General features: G+C 36.9%; 1 protein-coding gene across 2 annotated transcripts in view; it reads left to right on the plus strand.

The window, feature by feature from the left end:
- The first annotated feature begins 4,659 nt into the window (after positions 1-4,659).
- Fam174a (family with sequence similarity 174 member A) overlaps positions 4,660-23,366 on the plus strand; it is a 38,948-nt gene continuing 20,241 nt past the window's right edge. Inside the window, exon 1 of one of the 2 annotated variants that reach the window (XM_048331349.1) lies at positions 4,660-5,288. In XM_048331349.1, the coding sequence (XP_048187306.1) occupies positions 4,849-5,288 (440 nt within the window). In that variant the 5' untranslated portion in view covers positions 4,660-4,848. The remainder of the gene's footprint in view (positions 5,289-23,366) is intronic. The other variant, XM_048331348.1, reaches the window with a different exon arrangement.

A 23,366-nucleotide genomic window follows, 5' to 3' on the forward strand; every position in this document is an offset into this window, starting at 1 on the left:
ATGTGTTTGAGTCTATGAGTGGTTTTAGAGACAGTTGTGTTTGTTTGATGAAGTTGGGTGCTCCTGTATTTGGTGTGTAGATATTTAGGATAGTTTATCTTCCTGTAGGAGAGATTCCTTTATTAGTATGTAGTAACCTTCTTTGTCTCTTCTTACCTTTTTTAATTTGAAGTCAATTTTGTCTGATACTAGGATTGCAACTCTGGCCTGCTAATGGGGGCCATTTGCTTGATAGATTTGATTCCAGCCTTTCACTTTTAGAAGATGTTTACGTTTGCTGGATAGGTGTGTCTCTTGGAGGCAGCAGAAAGATAGATCTTGATTTTTGATTCAACTTATGAGCCTATGTCGTTTGATTGGAGAATTAAGCAATAATTATAAGACAATATGCTGTAATCCAACTGTACATCTCAGGATAGGGTGGAGAGGGAATGAGTGGGGGAGGGGAATAAAATAAAGGAGGAGGTAAAAAAGTTTGATAAGAAATGTACCCACTGCCTTACAAATGTAACTGTAACCCCTCTGTACATTACCTTGACAAGAAAAAAGGAAAGAAAATGTAACTAGGTAAAACATAATAACCTATATCTTTTCACTGGATGCTTTGAAGATTTCTGATTTGGAATCAGATAATATATAACTCTGCAAATGAGTCTGTTAGGCCAAAAATATGTTCTTCCTTGTATTTATCTTGCATTCTGCTCTTTGGCTATAAAATGGTAAGTCAAAGGTTATCTTCTGGGGTTGGGAATATGGCCTAGTGGTAGAGTGCTTGCCTCACATACATGAAGCCCTGAGTTTGATTCCTCAGCACCACATATACAGAAAAGGCCAGAGGTGGTGCTGTGGCTAAAGTTGTAGAGTGCTAACCTTGAGCAAAAAATAAGGCCAAGACGGTGCTCAGGTTTTGAGTTTATGCCCCAGGACTGGGGGAAAAAAAGTTATCTTCTATGTCTTCAAAAATGTTCTATTATATCTAAAATATATGCAGAATTAAAAAATTACCTTCCTCCAAAACAAAACTGCTAAGAACCAATAGCCCCTTCATCAAGTGGGCTAAAGGCTTAAAAAGTGACTTCTCTGATGAGGAAATGAGAATGGCCAAGAGACATATGAAAAAGTGCTCTACATCACTGGCCATAAAAGAAATACAAATCAAAACAACATTGAGATTCCACCTCAGCCCAGTAAGAATGTACTATATCAAGAACACTAACAACAACTATTGTTGGAGGGAATGTGGCCAAAATGGAACTCTACTTCATTGCTGGTGGGAATGTAAACTGGTTCAGCCACTCTGGCAAGCAGTATGGAGATTCCTCAGAAGGCTAAACATAAAGCTCCCCTATGACCCAGCAGCGCCACTTTTGGACATCTACCCAAAAGACCACAAACAAGAACACACTAAAGCCACCACCAGCACAACAATGTTCATCACAGCACAATTTGGCAAAGTTAAAATATGGAACCAGCCCAGATGTCCCTTAGAGGATGAATGGATCAGGGAAATGTGGTACATATACACAATGGAATTTTATGCCTCTATCAGAACGAATGACATTGCCCCATTCGTAAGGAAATGGAAGAACTTGGAAAAAAGTATACTAAGTGAAGTGATCCAGACCCAAAGAAACATGGACTCTATGGTTTCCCTCATAGGGAATAATTAGCACAGGTTTAGGCTAGTCACAACAGAGGATCACAAGAGCCTAATAGCTATGCCCTTATGAATGCATAAAATAATGAACTCCATGTTATGGAAATGAGTGTCAGATCTCTGTTGTAATTACTTTCAACATGCCATGTGAAACCGTAGCTTCTATTGTTGATGATCCTCTTGTATCCCCTTCCTGTGGTGTACCCACAGTATCACTGTATCTTATGTGTGTACATTGGAAACTGTATATACTGGTATTAGAACTAGGAAAGTGAAAGGGGATAGCAAAATCGAGAGACAAAGGATAAAAAGACAAACGATTACAAAAACAATACTTGCAAAACTGGTGTAAACCAACTGAAAAACTCATGGGCAGAAGGGGAAAGGGGGGGCTGGGGATATAGCCTAGTGGCAAGAGTGCCTGCCTCGGATACACGAGGCCCTAGGTTCAATTCCCCAGCACCACATATACAGAAAACGGCCAGAAGCGGCGCTGTGGCTCAAGTGGCAGAGTGCTAGCCTTGAGCGGGGAAGAAGCCAGGGACAGTGCTCAGGCCCTGAGTCCAAGGCCCAGGACTGGCCAAAAAAAAAAAAAAAAAAGAAGGGGAAAGGGGGAGGGGGGAGGGGGGAATGAGGGAGGAGGTAACCAACAGTCCAAGAAATGTACCCAAGTCTTAACGTATGAAACTCTAACCTCTCTGTATATCGCTGTGACAATAAATAAGAAAAAAATTAAGAAAGTGAAAAGAAAAAAAATTTTCTATTATCCCATTATACTCTAATGAATTTGGTGCTGAAATAAAAATGCCGTTAACTAGGGTACAATCATTCTATACTTTAAGTAGTAGAATCTTTATATTTCTCTGTTCTTTGAGTAATATAGTTCCTGTAAATTTGTTTTGCAAATGTCCTACTTCCAGTAAATTGATGAAAGTCAATCTGTCTCCTCTAAGGACCCATGATTATACTGCCCAGTACTCTGTCTCTGACTCTTGGTTCTCTTGCTACTGTCTTCAGGCACTGGGATTGCAGGTAAACTTGCCTGGCCACGTATTTTTTCTCTGAATGTTCTGATCCACAGATCCCTCCCATCCAAATGCACAACCCTCTGATCTTAGCCTCCTTAGCAGACTGGGATATCCTGACAGAACTCCAGATCTCCGCCCTGTATCTGGCAAGTTGGTCTTCAGGTGTCCAGGGTAAATTTGGGGTTCCTTTATACATATAAGATCTGTAGCCAATATTGATGGTCATTTTCATTTTATACATTTTATTGTTATTATAAAAGTGATGTACAGAGGTCATTTTCTTTTATAGGCAATTTTATCCTGATTCCACCCATATGTCTACTCATTTATGCTATGCATACTCCCATATCATTTTTTTTCTCTTGCCCTTTAGTTCTCTGTTCTGTGGTCCAATTCTGTTACAACATGTTTTTGATGTGCTTTCCAAGCTTCCTGAATTTGTGATCACTTCATAATCTTTTTTCTAGAATATTGAACTGTTTCCGATTGAATTTCAGTCATTGAATGTGGAAGTGTTCTTCCTCAAAATTTTGATTCACCAGGTGTATTTATAAATGATCATTGGTTGAGCCTTGTCATGAATAGGAAAGCAAGATTTTGGTCTCTGAGAATACTTACTAAGCTTTGTCCTAAAATACACTGACATTTAAAAAATGTCAATCAATAGCAAGTTTTCTTTCTTTCCATACTAATATAAACATAATTTTGTTGATGTCTCAACTTAAATAATAATTTCCAGATATCTAAACATGTAAGCATTTGTGTGACATACCTCTTAACAAGCAGGTCCATGTCATTAGCTAGAGCTTTTGGATAAGTCATTGTTTCACTGGCTGAAAGAGAATCATCCCTACTCACAAATGCCTTCTCCTTATGCCTACTCCTCATCACTTTTTACTTTCTAGCTCTAGACAGGAAGATTTGACCTTAGCCTGGAGAAAGAATACCGTGAGCTCTATATTCCGCTGACTAGGAAAGGATGCGATCTAAAACTGTAATACAGCATGGGCAAGTTCAGGTTCAGCCTGACCAATGCTACTTAGGTAAGAGATATGTAAGGAAACTATGTTTACTATGTCTCTGCTGATTTTTTTTAAATGATAAGTGACTTTTTATTTGCACTTGTGATTCCTTGATACAAATTGCTACCAACAAATATGCAAAGATATGTCAGATTAAGCATTTGATCAAAAGCACTTTGATTTAAGCATAAAACAGATTCAAATGGTACAAGCTCGTATTTTTTAAATTTATTTTATTTTTTAGTTATTGGTTATCTAGTATTATCCTAGCAAAACAATAAGATAATAAGCTACAATCGTAGCTTGGAAACATTTAATTAGGAGAACGCTGTAAGAGCAATTCACAATCTACTTCTGCTGGTAGACTGCCAGAATTCAATATGCAGTACTATTGTGTTGAATTGTGTTTAATCACATGGGCTTTAGCCTTGTGAATCAGCTCGTATCTTGATTTTCTGTTCATAAATCAGTTGGCACAAAATATTAACACTAATAGAAAAATTCAGAAATCATCAATTCCAGTGTTTGAAGATGTATGTGCCTTTTTTTCTCAACCTATATTTAAAATAGATGCATGTGCTCAAAGTTGACCTTTCCATATTGCAGAATCCAGACACACTATTTTCTCCACTTTTTGATGGATCTGAATACATCTTCATGTCATAATGCTTTAGAAATTGTATTTTATAAAGAACACACACATGCAAATATATATCTTCATATCATATATATCTCACATATCTTTTAAAATATGTCATATATCTTCATATGTAATTTTTATACAAATCTTATATATATACACAACATACAGAAGAGCCTGTCCAGTCTTGCAACAGCGCGCAAGTGCAGTCAGCAGGCTGACGTCTGACGTGTCCGAGCGTCTGACGTCACCGCGTGCGCCCCACCTCCACACAGTAGCAACCGAAGGCGTCCGTAGCAGCAGTGGCTGCTGAGATGTACGAACTTCCGGTTCCCCCAGCAGCTGCCTGCCCAGCCGCCGCTGCCGTCGCCGCTGCCGCCGGCCGTCGGGGGCCGGAGGCCCGCAGCCGCCTGTGCTTCCCCCGGCGCACCCATGCCACCCCTGGGAGCCAGGGCGTGCGGCCCGGAGGCTCCGGCGTGCTGAGAGGGCAGTCCGCGGACGATGAGGGCCCCGCGCGGCGGCCGCGGTCTCGGCTGTCTCCGGGCCTCGGTGCTGCTGCTCCTGCTGCCGGCGCTGAGCGGGCCCCGGGCGCTGCTGTGGCCGGCGGCCGACGCCGCGCCGGGCCCCGGGCCTCCGGACCCTGCTCCTCCTCGGACCCTGCCGCCCCTGTCTCCGGGCCCCACCGCCGCTCCACCCCCGGGCCGTGCCCCGGCGGAAGCCACCGGAGAGCCTCGGGGCTCGGTGGGTAGCAATGGCAGCAGCCCCGGGGCGGGGCCTGAACCGGCGGACGGTGGGGGAGGCCAGGCGGGGGAAGGCTCGGTGGGAAGCGGCCCGGCGGTGAGCCCCAACCCCGGCGACAAACCCATGACCCAGCGGGCCCTGACCGTGTTGATGGTGGTGAGCGGCGCGGTGCTGGTGTACTTCGTGGTCAGGACAGTCAGGTGAGACCTCGCCTCGTCGTGCACCCCACGGCCTGACCTGGGCTGGTGGCCTGTGACCTCCTTAGCCTGGTGGGCTCCCGTGACCAGCTTCATCCTCCAGCCTCGGAGGCCCTTACCCACGGGGCGCGGGGACTTTAACTGCTTTAATCGTATGTTACTTAGGGCAGTGTAAACTTAACAAGTTGTTCCTGTGTAAGTCATCATCCCCGCCTGAGGCCTGCTGAGCTTTTCCGGAAGGATACTTCCCCCTCAAAGTGGAAATCATCTCATATTTCGTTGAAGTTTGATAGCACCATCTTGCCACACTTCTCCCTTGGTATAATCGTGTGTGTGCAAGTGTGCAACTGACTTGGCAAGTTTTTGCCCATTTGGAATACAGATATTTTAAGGACGGGATTTACAATTTTCTTAGTGTTTAAATTATCTTTAAAAGTTGTACAAAGGATTTAACATTTAGCAAAGCAGTTTATAAATGCAGCCCTAACGTTTTTGTTGTTCAGTAATACTGGCGCAGAAGGGCCTTTTGTAGATCTTTTAGTTTTATAAAATTTAGAATTCAATCAATACTGGCGCAGAAGGGCCTTTTGTAGATCTTTTAGTTTTATAAAATTTAGAATTCAATCTCTTTCTTGCTGGCAGTGTTTCTTGGTGGTGTTAGTCTGCAACTCAGTAATCAGGATGCACCTAACTAGTAGAGGACTATCTCTCTGAGGAGTTGACATGTCGAACCAAGACCTCATCAGAAGGACCAGCTGAATGGAGAGTTCAGAAAAAACTTATCTTGCTGTTTCCTCCTTCATAAAATAAGAATTGGAGGTTTCCGGGGCTGTACTGGTTTACTCATCATAACTACGTATTTTTCCTGTAATTACCTTCTCTACAGTTAATAGGTACTTTATTATTTTTTTAAGATTTTTAAAAATTATCTTTAAGTAGTTATACAAGGAGTTGCTATTCAACAAAGCACTTTATGAACACAGTGCATCTTGATCAATGTCATCACTCCTTTTAACATTCTCCCCTATCCTTCCTACCTCAACTCTTCAGGTTTAATAGGTGTTTTAATTTCATTGCTTAAAGCAAAGTTTTCCTTTTGAAATATTTTGGAATGGGAAACCAACATCACTTGGCTTAAGTGTGTGATTAAAAAGCACAGTGTACACTTGTATTTTTTGTGAATGTGGTCCAGAAAACTTTGAGGATTTGGTATCCCTGAAACATTCCTCAAAATAGTACAATTCCATGACATTTCAGCTTTCACATTGAAACTAACAAGGAAACTAACAAGGAAAATACATCTTCTCAAGTTTGAGTGTAGTAGCAAAAAAACCCAAAAAACATAATCGCTGTTTTTTAAATTACTCCTTCTTTCTCCAAGTTTATAGGTATATGAAGCTGAGTTTTCTTCCTGTCCTTCAACCAAATTAAAAAAAAAGCATCGTCATGGTTGAATGTAGCCCTTTTCCATTGTATTCTATGTATTAGTTGAGGCCAAGTATTAAACAAATTTAGCAAACACCTAAATGAGTGCCATTTTCATAAATTTCCTCATTTTTATTAAAGCTTACTAATGTGTTATTATTTTAAATCAATCAGAATTTGAAACTTTTCTTAAATTAAGTTGATAAATTTATTAAATATATTAATTTGATGTATATAACTCATATACATAAAAGTTTTTTGGGAGCCCTGGATAATTTTTAAGAATGTAAAAGAGTCCCTGGTAACAGTAATATTACTGAGCTAGATATTATTCATTAATCCAAGCCCATTTTCTGTTGCATTGGAAATTAGAATATGTTCTAAACATGTTAAAGGCCAAATTGTCACCAAAGTGAAATGCTCTTCTTTATTTTATTATTTTTGGTGATACTGAGGTTTGAACTCAGGGTCTTTTGTTTGTTAGGCTTTTGCTTTACTGCTTGTGTCACACCTCCAACTCTACTTTTTGCTAATTATTTTGGTGATGAAGTCTAGGAAATTCTTTTGCTGGGATGACTTGTAACTATGTTCTTCAGATCTCAGCCTCCTGAATAATTAGGGTTGCAGTCATGGACCACCTGTACCCTTCCGACACTTTCTTCTTGATATTCAGAAAGATAAGTTGAGACAGAATATTTTTCTCATTGTATAAGTAGTGCTGTCGTTTTAATTCTTATGAAGAGCCAGAATAATGTTATATTTCATAAACATAATTTTTGGATAGGAATACTATTTTCTTGATATGCCTCTTGTTTTCCATTTTGGTTTGGTTTGATTTATAATATTATATAAAAATATGTCATGCCATTGATTATTCCGCCAACTGCGCTGCAAGTCTTGGGAGAAGTCAGCCTTTTCAAGAAGATTCTGTTGTATGACTCAGTATCGTGTATGAGAACTGCCAAAATCGCAGCTATGAGTAATACAAACTATTCTTTAGCCAGGATCTAGCACGTTCATGCAGTCCAAGTTCTACATTTAGTTGGCTACCTAATGTCCAAATCTCGTTTGATGCTGAAAATATCTGGGCAACTTTCAGAATCCATACTTTCTGCTGTCAGATTGTGCTCATGTTCATTTGGTGGATGCTTATTTTGGCCTCCACTTCCAAAATAATGTGTGATGTGGAACACTAGTAGTTTGTCGCAAAGGGGGAGGAATGGGTAAATCTATTATTTCCCTAACTGATAAGAGTGGCATTAAGAATATTTTACTTGTAAAATTGTATCAAACTCCATGACACTTCCAAATTGGTTTGTTAATCTAATTCAGTTTATAATGAACTTAAGTTTCTTCATATAACTTCCACTTCAAGTCTAGAAATATTAAAAAGAATGATCAAGTTTTTTCCATAAAAATTGAAAAATATATGCAAAGAATGTAGCAGGGACAGAGTAGGCTTCTCTATGTGAAGAGAGTTGTTTGTTTCACTCATTATCTGTGCTGGATGTCATATATGAGTTTAGTGAGTACTATTGAATAAGTGCTGCATAATGAGTGAGCATTCCTGGTTAATTCCTTTTACTGCTGAAAGTAGGTGGTAGCAGTTAGAAATTTAAGGATAATTACTACTTACAGATAGAATAAAGAACTGTGAAGATCTCAATTAATATTTAGACCTCTTTCAACTTCTTTCTTCTCTGTGGGATATTCATCCTAAATTAAAATGTAGAAACCAGAAGAAAACAAAACACAACTGTACTTTGTTACAAGGCTGCTACTAATTTCTAGAATAAGTTAGTGAATTATTGCCCTTTTATTTTAGTATACCACACATTGCTTTTTTTTTTTTTTAACTTAGTGTGGTGTATCAGTAGGAAGTCAGTGCGTAGATTCCAGCCTTTGCACACCTTTTACTTCTGTAATCCTTAGCACGTCATCGTCATTTAACTCTCCATTTTCCTAACTCCTACTATGAAATGGGATAAAAGGCTATTTGATATGGTAGCGATGAGTATGAAATTTAGCACTTAGAGCCTTCATTCAGGCAATAGGTATTTATTCAGCTGCCCAACACTGAGAACTGGCAATATAAAGTGAGTAAAATAAACACTTCAGCCTGGAGGCACTTAGAAACGGGAAGAGCAGCCCTCCATTAGTCACAGAGATGATAAAACATGTAAGAACAGCTGAACAAAGGCTCTCCAAGTCAGACTCCTCCCCCCTTCTCCGTTCACCCCTTCTCCTTTCTCTTGCCTGCAGTGGAGTTATGTCTTTAGTATCAGTTTTTCACTTTTACAGATGAGTGACAGTATGTGGTATTTATCTTCCTTGGTCTGGCTTATTTCTTTTAATATCATGTGCTTAAAAATGCATTGAATAGGAAGAAGTTCTAGTGTATTGCAGCATACAGGGTGGATTTGGGGTACAATTTATGAGGTAAATGCATCATAAATTTAAAATTTGTTTAATATTAAACCTCCACACAGTCCAGAGACTGTTTGGCAGGGGAACTCATGGGAAATGGCAGGGCCGTTGGGGGCCAGTTATGATTAAATTACTTTGTTTTCATATAAGAAAATAGAAAAGTGAAACCCATTAAAACTGTTTTGAAGTAGGGAGATACGGTAGAGGACAGATAATAAACACATATGCAAACTTCTTAGGAGACTTACACACAAAAGTAAGACAAGCCTAGTGTTGATGATCATGATGCCTGTGCTGAGCGAAAGTAACTCAGCGTGCTCCCTCAGTCTTTTGCATGCCCTCCCTCACCTCACCTATTTCCTTCACTTGCTATGTAGTCAGAGTATGGTACTGTACGGCAACCACTGGTAATCGGATCCCACATATCTCTTTCGTAACTCTTTCTAGAGCCAAACACTAATGAATCATCTATGTTGGGTTTGCAGATATCTCTCTCTGATAACTGAAGAATACATTTGGAAATTCATTTTTCCTACAGAGGGCATATGATTTCGGCACTACCTGTGAAATGAATGACATCAATAGAAATAAATATATTCAGTTTGGTTAAAAAATAGGAATACTTTGTATTTTTACCCACTACCATTAATTTAGTAAACACATGCAATTTAATATAGCATATAGATTCCTTATTTTTATTTTGGGCAGTACTGATATTTCAACTCAGAGCCTTAGGGTTGCTAGGAAGACACTCTACCACATTAGCCATGCCCTCAGTTCCTTTTTTCTTTGGCTATTTTTACGCCCAGGTTGGCCTGGAGTGTATGCTTTCCACATCGCAAATGGGATAGCAGTGTGTGCCACCACACTCAGATGGAATCTTTTGAAGTTTTGCTTAGAAGGCCTTGAAATGCAGTCTTCCTTATTTATTCCCCAAGTAGCTAGGATTACATCCAGATGCACTGAGCCCAACTTAATAAATACGTTGAGCCCTTCATCTGACAGTACTAGGTCATATGGTAAGGATTAGCAGGGTAGTCATTTATGAGACTTTTCTTCTACTTGTTTATATGTCCTTGCAAAGTGGTGTTTTCTTCCTGAGCACAAATCATGATGTGCTGCCATTTACTCTGCCAGGCAATATATATTGAATATATTATATAGCGAGAGCCCTGGACTGGATAACAGATTCTCAAGTAATTATTAGCATTCTTTGTTGAGATGAAATCTACCTTCCTATGCACCCACTGAAAATATTGTAGTGTTAAGATATGTATGTGGTCTATAGCCAAAATGTAAAGATAATAACTATTGGTCATACCAGTGGTATGGCAGACAAGCTGGTCAGAGATCAATTTGGAGTAACATTTTCTAGAAAAGAAAGAGAGAAACTTAATAACAGATGTTAATTCACTTACCAGTTTTTGTACAAGATGGAGGAAGGACAGTGTTTGCCCTGTAAACAAAGTAGGTTTGATTAGATTGAGGAAATTCATCCTACATTAACCAGAATTGTCTTCCTTTTTCTTTATATGTCTTTCTTTTTGTTGTAATATTAAAAAGGATTATATTACTGCATGCCACAGGATAAGTATGTGGAAAAATCCTAACTTAAGGAAATATACTAGGAGAATTTGGGAGTTCAGAAAGTCAGACTAAAGCCGAACAACAGTGCTGGGGGAAACAGCAGGAACAAAGGACACTTAGGAGACAATACGCCCTTACATTCAATGTTTCTTTACGGAAACATTCCAGAATGTGTTTCTGCAATAGTTATTTTCAGATTTCTTCATTCCTCTTCTCAGGAGTAAAGTTCTAGTAAGGAAAGGATTTTTGCTTACCTATTAGTAAGAATAAACATATCTCATGAGATAGGAGAGACAGTACCAATTAAGGAATATAGGGTGCTAGCAGGAAAGGAGATTGTATCACCCAAACAGAAGGTTTTCACCTCCCAGTCCTCTCCTTTCTTTAGTCATTACAGCTACCAGGTATACGTTATTTATATATCTCATGATAATGTACAATTCTTAATCTAGCAACTAAAATTCTAATCTTTGGGGTTAGATCAAAGAGTTTCCTGCAGTTTGACTAGTTTAGATTATTGACTGTCCTCCTACTACAAGTGGAAGTAAGTTAAATAATGAAGGAACCTTGAAGTCTTCTTAAAGCTTAGCCCCAGTAGTTTATAAAGTCATTGATCAATTCTTCATTCCCAGGTGTCCTTAACTCTTGTAAGAATCTCCTAGGAAGACTACGGTGGCATTTGTAGCTGATGATCATTTCACCTTGTTTGGTGTTGCTACAGAGATTGAAGTCAGGGCCTTAAACTCAGGCACAGCTTTCTAGCTCCGTGGTTAATGCTCTACCACTTGATGGGGGCTGGGGATATGGCCTAGTGGCAAGAGTGCTTGCCTCATATACATGAGGCCCTGGGTTCAATTCCCCAGCACCACATATACAGAAAACGGCCTGGTGGTGCTGTGGCTCAAGTGGCACAGTGCTAGCCTTGAGCAAGAAGAGGCCAGGGACAGTGCTCAGGCCCTGAGTCCAAGCCCCAGGACTGGCCAAAAAAAAAGAAAGTCTACCACTTGAGCCATGACATTTTGCTCTTTAATTAGATGGACTCTTGAAAGCCTTTCTGCCTGGGCTGGTTTTGTACCATAATTCCTCCAGGTTCAACCACCTGAGTAGCTAGGATAGGATTGATTATAGGGAGAAGCTACAAGTTCCAGCTTTCTTCTTCTTTTTTTTTTTTTTTTTTTGAGGGGCATGGAAGTCTGACATGAAAGTTGAATTCAGGTTGTTCCTGTGCTGTTCCTGTGCATTTTTGCTCAAGGCTAGTTCTCTATCACTTTGAGCCACAGTGCCACTTTCGTTTTCTGGTGGCTAATTGGCATGGACTTTTCTGCCTGGGCTGGCTTTGAACCATGATTCTCAGATTTGTCTCCTGAATAATTAGGATTATAGGAGTGAGCCACTAGTGACCAGCCAAAGCATTATTATTCTTAAACTGTTTGCTTTTTTTTTTTTTTTGCCAGTCCTGGGGCTTGCACTCAGGGCCTGAGCACTGTCCCTGGCTTCTTTGCTCAAGGCTATCACTCTACCACTTGAGCCACAGTGCCACTTCTGACTTTTTCTATATATGTGGTGCTGAGGAATCAAACCCATGCATGCTAGGCAAGCACTCTACGACTAGGCCACATTCCCAGCCCCCTTTTTGCTTCTTTTTACTTCTTTTCCATTATTGTATTCTGGCCTCATTTCAGTGTACCCAAATGGAAAATTGGAGGTGTAGTTTTATCACATCCTCACATGAAACTTACTGGTCATTTCTAAGGTTTAGCTCATGTTTTCTAGAGACAGAAATAATAGAATTTACATAAAGTGCTTTAACCCAGTTTTTGGTACATATTGCCTATTCAGTGTATTTGTGATAATAGTTATTGTTTTTGTTCCCTTTTCTTTTATTATATCAACATAATCAGGGCTCTTCAGAGTGCTTCTAATACAATATTTCTACTGTGATAAGGTTCTGAATATTTAAGCAATATTTGGTTTGTGTATATTTCTGAAAGATAGAAGTACGAGATTCTAATTTGTTGGAAGTATGAAGGTCCAGACAGTGTTTCCCAATCATTTTCATACTGGGATGGTTATAGAAGTTGTTATCCATATGAGGTTCATGAATGAGACAATATCTCATGATATAATCTATCTTCTACACAACCTAGTAACTTCAACGACTAAGGGAAACTTTCAAGTCAGTACCCACTTGCATGTGTAACATGTTTGTTAGGTAGCTTTTGTAGAATAGCGATGAATTTGATCTATAAAAAAGTAAAACTATATATGTGAGCCACCTGTATGCAAATCAGTTCATCATACACTTGAGAGCCTTAACTTTCTGGAAGTGTGCTGAATATTGGGACTCCAAAGTTAATGAAGAATCAGGCATATCCTCAAGGAGCTTGCCATCCGGTAAAGGAGTATTGAACTTAGAGGAATTTGGCAGCAAAAAATTATGCTAGTTGGAGGAAACTGCTCTGAGAGTTCACTCCTATGTCAAGACCCTTTGAAAATCCACTTGATATCATATCAAAAATGATTTGTATAAAACATCAAAATCTTTGCCTTTTATCAACATGAGATCTGCAAGTTTGGCCTGTTTTCAGTTGACCTTTACACTGTGTGTGTGTGTGTGTGTGTGTGTGTGTGTGTGTGTACTATAGAAGGAAATTTTGAAGGTATAGGAATAGAACCTGAAATGACATAAATAAATAATCTAAATAAAGTTCATGCAGTAACAATACCATACTCAGGGTGAGAAAGAGATTCTGCATTGAAATTCGCCATTTTTGTACTTTGGTTTTCATGGCTGCACTTTCTATGGTCTCTTGAGCTGGTATTGCCAGTATGAGTCACTATACCTGGCCTCAAAGCATTATTTTACCCCTGGGTGAACTCTTATTGCACTGTTTTCACAATAGCCACATTGTGGAAATAGCCCAGATGCCCTACAACTGATATTACAAATGGAGCAAGAAAATGTAGTGGAGTTTTATTCACCAATCAGGAAGAATAATATGTCATTTGCAGTATGAACTGTGTGTGTGTGTGTGTGTGTGTGTGTGTGTGTGTTTATAATCCCAGAAGCTAAACTGTTTATTGTTCAGTGTAGTAGGTGCATGTGGCTATTTCAAAGCCTTAAATTTAAATAAAAACTAAAAACTGACCCACTAATGCACTAACCATATTTTCAGGGCTCAGTGATTATCACATTATGGGAATAATAATAATAATGAAGAAGAATTCTATCATTGCAGAAAGTTCTCTTAGGTGGTACAGTTCCAGAATTTCTCTTGGAATAAGGTTTATCCTTATGAAATTTCAGCTATTGGTGTTCATTACCTTCCAGAACACCTTGCCCTTTGTGTAGTAACTTACACTTCACTGCACAGTTGTACTACACAATTGTCAGAGCTTGGTAAGGGGCCAGTAAATACACAGAAGCTTGTGATGCCAAGCCTGGAAATGACAGTGACTTTTGTTCCTGTTTTGTTGCCTTGACCCAAATGCAATCCTAGCTATGGGGAAGTCTGGAAAGTGTGTGTGTGTGTGTGTGTGTGTGTGTGTGTGTGTGTGTGTGTGTTTGTGTGTAGTTAGTAGTGGGAGGGTGGTCAGATTTGGTGAGCACTAGTAATGTCTGTTGTACAAAGTTATATTAAAGGTCATACTCTGGAAAAATGTCCAAGCTTCTTTGGAACCTAGTTTAAAATTTACTTTTGGCATCCATCTATATTATGTTTTGGGTTCTTAATATAATTTGGGTTCTTAATATGATTGACTCAATTTAAGATGAATTTTTATTGTATGGAAGAGTAAAACAAGTTCTGATTGTGACTGAAAAAATACACAAATAATATTTTTGTAATTACCTTGACTTACATTATTTTTCATAGTTTGCTGTAAATTATATAGATACCCATTAATTCTCATTACAAAACTGTCTGAACTCAAAAAGTGAGGATGGCGTAGTGAAACTCACTAAAAGTTGTTGAATAATAAGGAGTGGAAGGTAGTGAAATTAAGCATTCAAAGTGATTTAAAATACCACATGTACATGAAAGTTACCACAATGAAACCTTTTTGATCAATTAATGCACACTAAGAAAGTGAATTACAGAACTGGGCACTTGTGTAATCCTAGCTACTCAAGCAGCTGAGAACTGGAGGATCAAGCCTATTCTATCCCCAGTTAACCGGTAAAACACCAGGCTAGAGAGATGGCTCATGTGGTAGAGTACCAGCAGTCAGTGAGCAAGAAAGGCAAGTGAGAGTGTAAGGCCCTGAGTTCAGGCTATGTTATCAGGAAAAAAATCAACAAAACAAACAAAAAACATGGCTAGCTGGGAATATGGCCTAGTGGTATAGTGCTCATCTTGTATACATGAAGCCATGGGTTCGAGTCCTCAGCACCACATATATAGAAAATGCCGGAAGTGGAGCTGTGTTTCAAGTAGCAGAGTGCTAGATTTGAGCAAAAAGAAGGCAGGGACAGTGCTCAGGCCCTGAGTCCACGCCCCAGGACTGGCAACAAAAACAAAAACAAATAAAACATGGCTATTATGACTACTAAAAGGAAGGAGCATGAAAGAAGGTGAAGAAGGTCAGAATACTTTATATACAAATGTGAAAATGGAATAATGATGCTTGTTGAGATTGGTTTCAGAAGGGAGGAAGGGATTGAGGGTGATTGAGGAGGTGAATCTGATCAGTGCACATATACACATATATTGACATGTCAAATTGAAGGTCTGCCTTGTTCAATCAATTTATTCTAATAAAAATAAAGCAATGTTGCCATAGAAATCAGCAAATTTTGTTTTTTAAATTGCTTTTATCTTCTTCTAACGTTCTTCCTACATATACTTCTACTCCATAGCTTATGGTTTCTGAAAAAATTAGCATCTTTACTTACAGCATCTTAATAATTTTTTTTAATCTCAATTGCTCATTCAAGCTGCTTCATTTTCATGTTTGCATATATGTATGTGTGTATTTTCTCCTGTATTGAGTTCCTAAAACATATATTCTGACTATATTGTTGTAAGCTAGGGCTCACCATAGGTCAAAATTAAACCTAGAGATTGACACTCCTGGTACTAGAGAAGGTCTAAAGCTCATATTACTTGCATATGAGAGTGAGCAGTTTGTATTCTACAAAACATGATTATTGCTTGTGGCTAACAATAGTTGATAGGCAGAGCAAATTTTCTTTGGAAGGACTAGAAACAATGGACAGGATAGGTGAAATGTTACCATGTCATGTCATTTGCATTACTGTAAAGATACATATTTTTTTCTTTTTTTTTAACATATTTCTTTCTTGTAGTGGTGAGATTACAATATGTAAGGTAGGTAAAAGTAGCACTCTGCTGTTTGGCCATACCACCATGGCATTCTAGGATTCTAAGGGAACCTGTTTTAAAAATTATGTTATTTGCCAAATAACATATGGTGGTATTTGATGATCTAGATGTCAGTGAGACCATTATGATAAGCTGAAGCATGCAAAAACACAAAGAGCTATGAAAAGCTAGTGAGAATTTTCTGTGATCCAGTGATTTTTTTTTCAGTTGAAGCTGCTCAGAAATCATATGATTTCCCTATTCAGAGTAATAATCCTGCTAATAGAACCTCCCTTAAAGATTCTTGAAAAGAATATTAGAAGGAAATTTATATGTAAACAATGTGACTCAGTTAGAGTTGTATCTCTAAGTAATAGAACATGACTTGAAATATAATGACAGTGACAACTTTTATGCATGGGACCAGGACCGACCGATTCAGAGCCTTTAGATTATCAGGAATTTTGAATGTTTCATCTTTCTCTCTCTAGAGCAAGCTATTTGAGCTCTAAACAAATGTTCCACACAATCATGTTGTCTTCTGAAAGATGACTTTCTCTTCTATGTTTTATTCTTGTGTTTTCAGCAAGAAAGGACATCAAGGAGAGAGAACTTCTAGAAAACTCACGAGAGACATACCCTAGTACTTTGTCTGAATTATGTAATTTCCTCATGCATATACAGTGAATGACAAAAGGAAATTTGTATTATGATGTTTGGTTTATACCAATTATTATAATCATTATGTACTTCTTAGAGCTAGGCTCTATTGCTGTCTAAATGAAAAGATGATTGTTTTAATCCATAAGGATTGTCACTAAACACAAAGCATATTTTAACTAATCAAATCTAAGACATCGACTAATCAGAGCAACATAGTTTTTACTAGTTAATGCCAGTCGATGCCAAGTTATTAGTTTTTCCAAAAGTAAAAGAAAATGAATGAACGAGAAAATATATTTAACCTGCTAATTATGTATTCTGATACATTGTGAAATCATTATATTGAGGATTACAGGCGTTTTTCTTCCCAAGTAATTTTGTGACCTTAGTTAAAACCACTTTGATTTATTATAAAGACACTGTAACAATGTTTTTAAAACTCAAGCTGTGCAGTCAATTACTTGTATATGAGTCTTAGCTTTAATCATTTTTAGTTCCACATTTACTTTTCTCCAAGCCCATCTTTTGTATATAAAATGAAAGTACTTACTTTATAGGATTGGATTATTGTGAGGATTATAATAGGTAATGCTATAATCTGCTTAGCTCAATGCCTAGAATGCACAATAAATATTAGCTCTTGTTACTGGAATTGTATTGTATCTCAAATTGCAATTTCGCATATTTTAGATTTTACTTTATGTTTTGTAATGCCATCCCATATATTATAAAATGCTGTTATTTCACTTTTATATTTCAGTTTTTATCATTTATAAAACAGATTCTAAATACATATTCTATTCATGTATTTTAGATATTTCAAATATATATATTATATAAATATACCATATATCCATCCCAATCTATGAAGTGGAAGTAATTTATTTGAATACATGAAAACAGAACAGTAAAACTTATTAAAATTGTTTTAAGAACAGAATAGGGGTGGGTAGTGATAGAAGGCTGAATTGGTTAGATTGTGATGTATAAAATGTCACAGTGAAACCCTCCATATACAATTAATATATGATATGTGTGAGTGTAAAATACATGCATATATATATAAAACATAATGTTAAGACATTTAAAATTATTTAAATTGCAAATGAATTATAAGGTAGATCAATCCCACCGGTAAATAAAGTTTTGTATGTAATTTATTGGAATTAATAGTGTTAGGCAGTATATGACTGTGTACACTGTGATGAAATGCTTCACATTGTTCTGTTTCTTTCTTTTTTCCTCTTGTACACAGGTTGAACTCATTTAGGCCTCATTCCTTCTACATAAGCCGTCTGCAACGTGAACCATTTTTGCTTTAGTTTTCAGATTAAGTCTTCTATTTTTGCTATGCTAGATGCTAACTTGTGTACATTTTATTGAACAGTAGCACTAGGATATTTTATTGGGGAGACCTTGTATTTAATGATAACCTTGGTCAAACTTGTTATGGTGACAAACTTGGCAGCTGTCAGAGTAATAGTCAGGACCCAAGAACAAGTATGAAAGGGAAGCTACTGGAATTGAAGAGCATAGTGATATAAGAACTTCAACATGAAATAACATGCATTTCAGCAGTTCCTGAGATTATTATCACTTCCGGACAGTGGAATACTTTTTATACCAAGATTCGAGGGATTCCACACTTATTTATCTAGCACAAGAAGGTGAAACATCTCTAACATTGGAAATGGTTCCATGTGGAATGCAGAAAATTTAAAAGAAAGAAGAGTTGCCTGGTGTTGCAAAGGATATATTTTAATTATTTACAGTAAAAGATAATTATGTTACAATATGGTAAATTTACATACCCCAAGGAGAAACATACAACTCTTTAGCACAAGATGAAATCAATATTAATAATAATTTGAATGGGGTGTGACAGTCATCTGAGTTATACTTAGAACATCTTAAACGTCCTAAAGTGAATATGTTTCTAATATACTTAAATATTTTATTACTTTTCTTGTGCTTAGCAAGAGGAGGTTGCTTACCTCCTGAGGTCCATAATAAGCTCTAAAAACAGCTAGTTCCCTTAGGTTTTGCTGTACTGTGTTTTATATGATGTTATATGCACTTCTCTTACCCTGTACTCATGATCTGCATATACAATATGCATATTTATTTTTACAGATATAAGTACAAAGTATATTATCTATGTTTCAGTTATTTAACAACTATTTATTAGCTATCTATGCTATGGCAGAAAATGTGTGCTTAGAATATAGCTCAGAGTACAGCTCTGAATAGCTGCTGCTCCTGTATTTATGAAACTAAAAGTCCAGAGATGAGCAGTTAGTTAAGTCAGTGTGTGATGTGAAGTTGTGATGAGTACTTTGAAAGATGGTACACTGCACAAATCACATAGGATTTGTGATCTAGCTAGGTAGGTCATGGAAGGTTTCTCTATAGAAAGTGATACTCTTGTCCTGAAAACTAAAAGGTAAACAAGCATTATCACAAACATATTGTGAATGTGAGAAATGTAATGCAAATGGTGGAGAAAGGATGATCACCATATGGGACTGAGAGAAGGTTATGATTGCAGTTAAGAGAGTGAAATAGAAAGTGGAATCAATAATGAACAGCAAAGGGAAACTGGAGATAGTAGTGTGAGACAGACATCCTGTTCTAATCCAGTAGATCATATTACAGATTCATTACCTCATGCTTAGGAATGGACATCTGTTGAAACTGAGCAGATGAAGACAATGTTTCTAGGTTACCAGAGATGATGGAAGAAGGCAATTCAAGCCAGGTTCTATGGCTCAGACATGTATTCCTAATTATGAAGATCAAGGTTCCAAGACAACCCAGTCAGAAAAGTCTACAACTGTCCAGTGTCTCAAGAAATCATTAGTATTGTGAATGTGGCAGCTGAATAGATACATTAGTCGGACCTACTTCAAGAAGAATATGCTGAAAGTATGGATGCTGACACTTTCCAGGTGTCAGCCTTGTCTCCCTCAAAGGTTTCTTGCCAGAACTATAATCCAGAGCCCTGTTTCCCACCAATGACTGAGTGCAGCAGAGCCTGATCATCGTGCCCACATACTCCTTTACCTATTGGCATGACATTGCCTCGTCTGGAATGTGCTGCTGGGCGACATCCATTCCTCTGCCTTCCCCACACTAAGACCTCCTTGCCTTCTCCAGTTATTTCCATCATTCACTAGGCTCTCCCTAATACCTTTCATTCTGGATTAATGTGTGAGAGCTGCTGTAACAACATTCCACAAATTTGGAGGGGCTTAGCAACAGGAGATTTTTGTCTTATAGTTTTGAAGGTTTGCAGTCCGTACTTAGGTACTCGTTTAATTCTGAGAAATGAGAGGAGAAGGCCTCTTTAAGGCTTTTCTCCTTGGTTTATAGATGAATGTCTTCCTGTTAGTGTGATAGTCTGCCAGTATTTATAATGTGTCTTCAAATTTTATCTTTTTTTTAATAAGACCACTTACCATAATGGAATATAGTCCACTTACCCTAATTGAATATTGATGGTAGTTTAACTTGGTTAGCTTTGTGAAGACCCTCCCTTTAAATAATATCACATTCTACAATTCTGTGAGTAAAGACCTCAACCTAACAACTTACAAAAGACTCATAACTCATTCTAATCCTTACTAATACTCATATTTTAATATATTCTGTTTCTTGAAGTGGTAGATTGGAATATGAGAGTCAGGGATGAAATGACAGATGTCAAATTAGCCAAAGAATTTTTGCTGTAATGTTTCCATTTTGTCTGAATTTGAAAATTATAGAATTAACATGGTTCATTACCTATTTGTTTATGATACAATGACAAAGTTTCAGTTTTATTTTGTATCAGTGGGCGTATATATAAATATATGTATAGTTATTTAATCACCTTTATTGCTTTATTGTTATTTCTAACTAGGTGTGTGTGTGTGTCTGTGTGTGTGTGTGTGTGTAATTTACACATTTCACCACTCTGGCTTTTGTGCCCTATAGAATAAATTAAGCAATTATATACTATTACATACTTAACACCGTCACTATACATGTTCTTTTAAAACAAAAGGATAAGAGAAATATGAGTTAAATAAAATTTATCGTGCTACAGAAAATAAAATCTATTGGTATTCTCTCACGGTGTAGTAAAAAGGAGTTTTATTTTGTTGTGCTTACTTTATGTGACACCAGGCATTTTACATAAAATTTTATCAAGCATACCTCAGTAGTTTTATTTTGAAACCATAACTTGTACATGTCTTTGGAACAGAAATAGTTCTTTCTAATCTAAGTATAATGCAGCATTAAGGAATCTACATTTGTATTATGACAGCTGCTGAAATATCTATATGACAGCATAGAAAAGATCTGATCAGGTTTGTACCCCTGAGCATGCTAGGTTTCCATACTCAGGCTTCCATACTTAACTCTATACAGAAACTTCCTATATTCAGTGGGAGCCAACGGGATGACATCTGATAGGAAAGTGCACAATCAAAATTAAGTGTTTATAATCATTACACAAATAGCCAAATTTGGGTATCATGAACAAATATCTATTTGTAAATAAATACATAAATAAACCAGGAAAAAAACCTCACTGTTAAAATGCCATGGATTTTAAAGCCTTCTTTCTTTTTCAAATAATGTATTCTGTATGTTTGCAAATAATGTATCCTGGGTCTTGAAGCATAAAATTAGGTGTTTCACTTTATAGTTTATTTTAGATATATTTTATATTTACTCTGCTAATAGTTCATTATATCAACATAATCATTTTAAAGCTTTCTGACTAGTTTTAAACTTTCTTGATAGAAATTACCACAAATCATATGCTTGGTTTTGTTTGATATTTTTCTGTTTTTTTACTTTTTAAATTTATTGTGAAGGTGATTAATGGGTTTACAGTTACATGAGTAGGAAAATCAGTGCATTTCTTTTTAAACACTACTACCCCTTCAGTCATTTTCTCCCACTTACCATTCGCCTCTCCACTCCCAGCAGCATGTAAAGTTCATTTCCAGCATAGTATCTGGTGAGTATCATTGTGTATTAGATCATCCTTTGTCTTGTTGTCTCTGTGATTCTCCTTCCCTTCCACAGATCAGATAAGCTTATATACAAGACAAAAGATACAGAAAACTAAAGCAGAAAGAAAAAAATAGAAATAACTGCATACAGGATATAACAAGAACCTCTTATTTCCAATTCTTGGAGTTCATTTTGCTGGACAAGTAATTTTCATGTCCATGTAGCCATCACAGATTAGATTTTTTGGTCTGTGGAAAGACATTTTTGGAGAAATATATAAACTTTGAATTCTATTTAATGCTACAAAGGCTTTTAAAATTTGTTTTATTCGTATTTAGGTTAGTACATATAATATTATAATTTGAATTGCATCCCTGATTTATTTAATGTTTTATGATATTCTGCCTTTGTATTTGTAATGGAGTCTTATTTGAAAGACATTTCTGTTTGGAAGATAGTGTTAACATCTGTAATTAAATAAAACTAGAATGTAAAGTATTTAGAGAATATACATATTGATAACATTTGCTGGAACAAAAATAAAATAGCAAACCAGTGAAGATAAATCATTATTCACAATGAGGGCAAATAGTCTCATTAAGGCAGGTTAATTTAACTATTTACTGGAAGGTTAAGAATCACTGAAGGTTAGATATCAACCGTGGGAATAAAGAACATTAGTTGAAATTAACTAAAAAATCTTTAAGTTCTATGTGCTTGAGATTTTCTAATGTATTGTTTCAATGGCAACATCATGGTATTAGTGTATGGATGATTTGTTGGATATGACCTGAAAGATCTAGTTTATTTCCAAAACCACTTTTACATAACTGAAGTATTCTTTATTGACTAAAAGTGCCGGAATTTTGGGGATGCCATATATCTTGGAAAATTAAGCAAAGGACTTGAGAAGAGCCGCATAAGTGTCAGTAACCATAACATATGCTTCCACAAGGTTTCCTTGCCTCTTGTGCAGTCACTTTTTTTAAATCATGGAAAGCACAAGAAGCATCACTCACTCCTCAATAATAAAGGAGTCTATTAATTATTAAGTCATGTTGTACTAAAAGGCCAAAAAGAACTAATTTCTTTGTGTTTTTAAAATTTTTTTTCTAATGATAGAACTTTGGCCCTTTTCTGTTCTCAGTTTTTCTGTTAATTACTTTAATAAATCTAAGTTGAACTTGGTAAACAGAGTAAATCCTATCTGTGAATATGTTTTTGTGACGTTCGAAAGCTAAAGGTATATTTAACCTATTTTAAAGGACTATAAGCAAAATAATACAAAACAAAACAACAAAAAAAACTTAAGAGAAATACTTGCTGAAGAGCATATAGGGCCACAAAACCTAAATTATGTCATACTTTATAAAGAATACAGTTTAGATCTCTAATCTCCATGTTCTGTGAATTGGGGAAAGTGTATACATAAATGCATTCATGCAGGTGTATATATATATATATATATTTGTTAAACTAACCATTTAATTTTTCATTATAAAAATAGCACCTTATACTTCATGCTACCTTGCTTTTGCTATTTACAACCATTATTGACTGAATGATTCCATTTTTGACAATACTATGCTAAAATCACTGTTTATTATACCATCACTTTTGATTAGCTATATAAATAGCAGTGATTGCT

The sequence above is a fragment of the Perognathus longimembris genome, chromosome 22, assembly GCF_023159225.1.
Source record: "Perognathus longimembris pacificus isolate PPM17 chromosome 22, ASM2315922v1, whole genome shotgun sequence".
Classification (NCBI taxonomy): domain Eukaryota; kingdom Metazoa; phylum Chordata; class Mammalia; order Rodentia; family Heteromyidae; genus Perognathus; species Perognathus longimembris.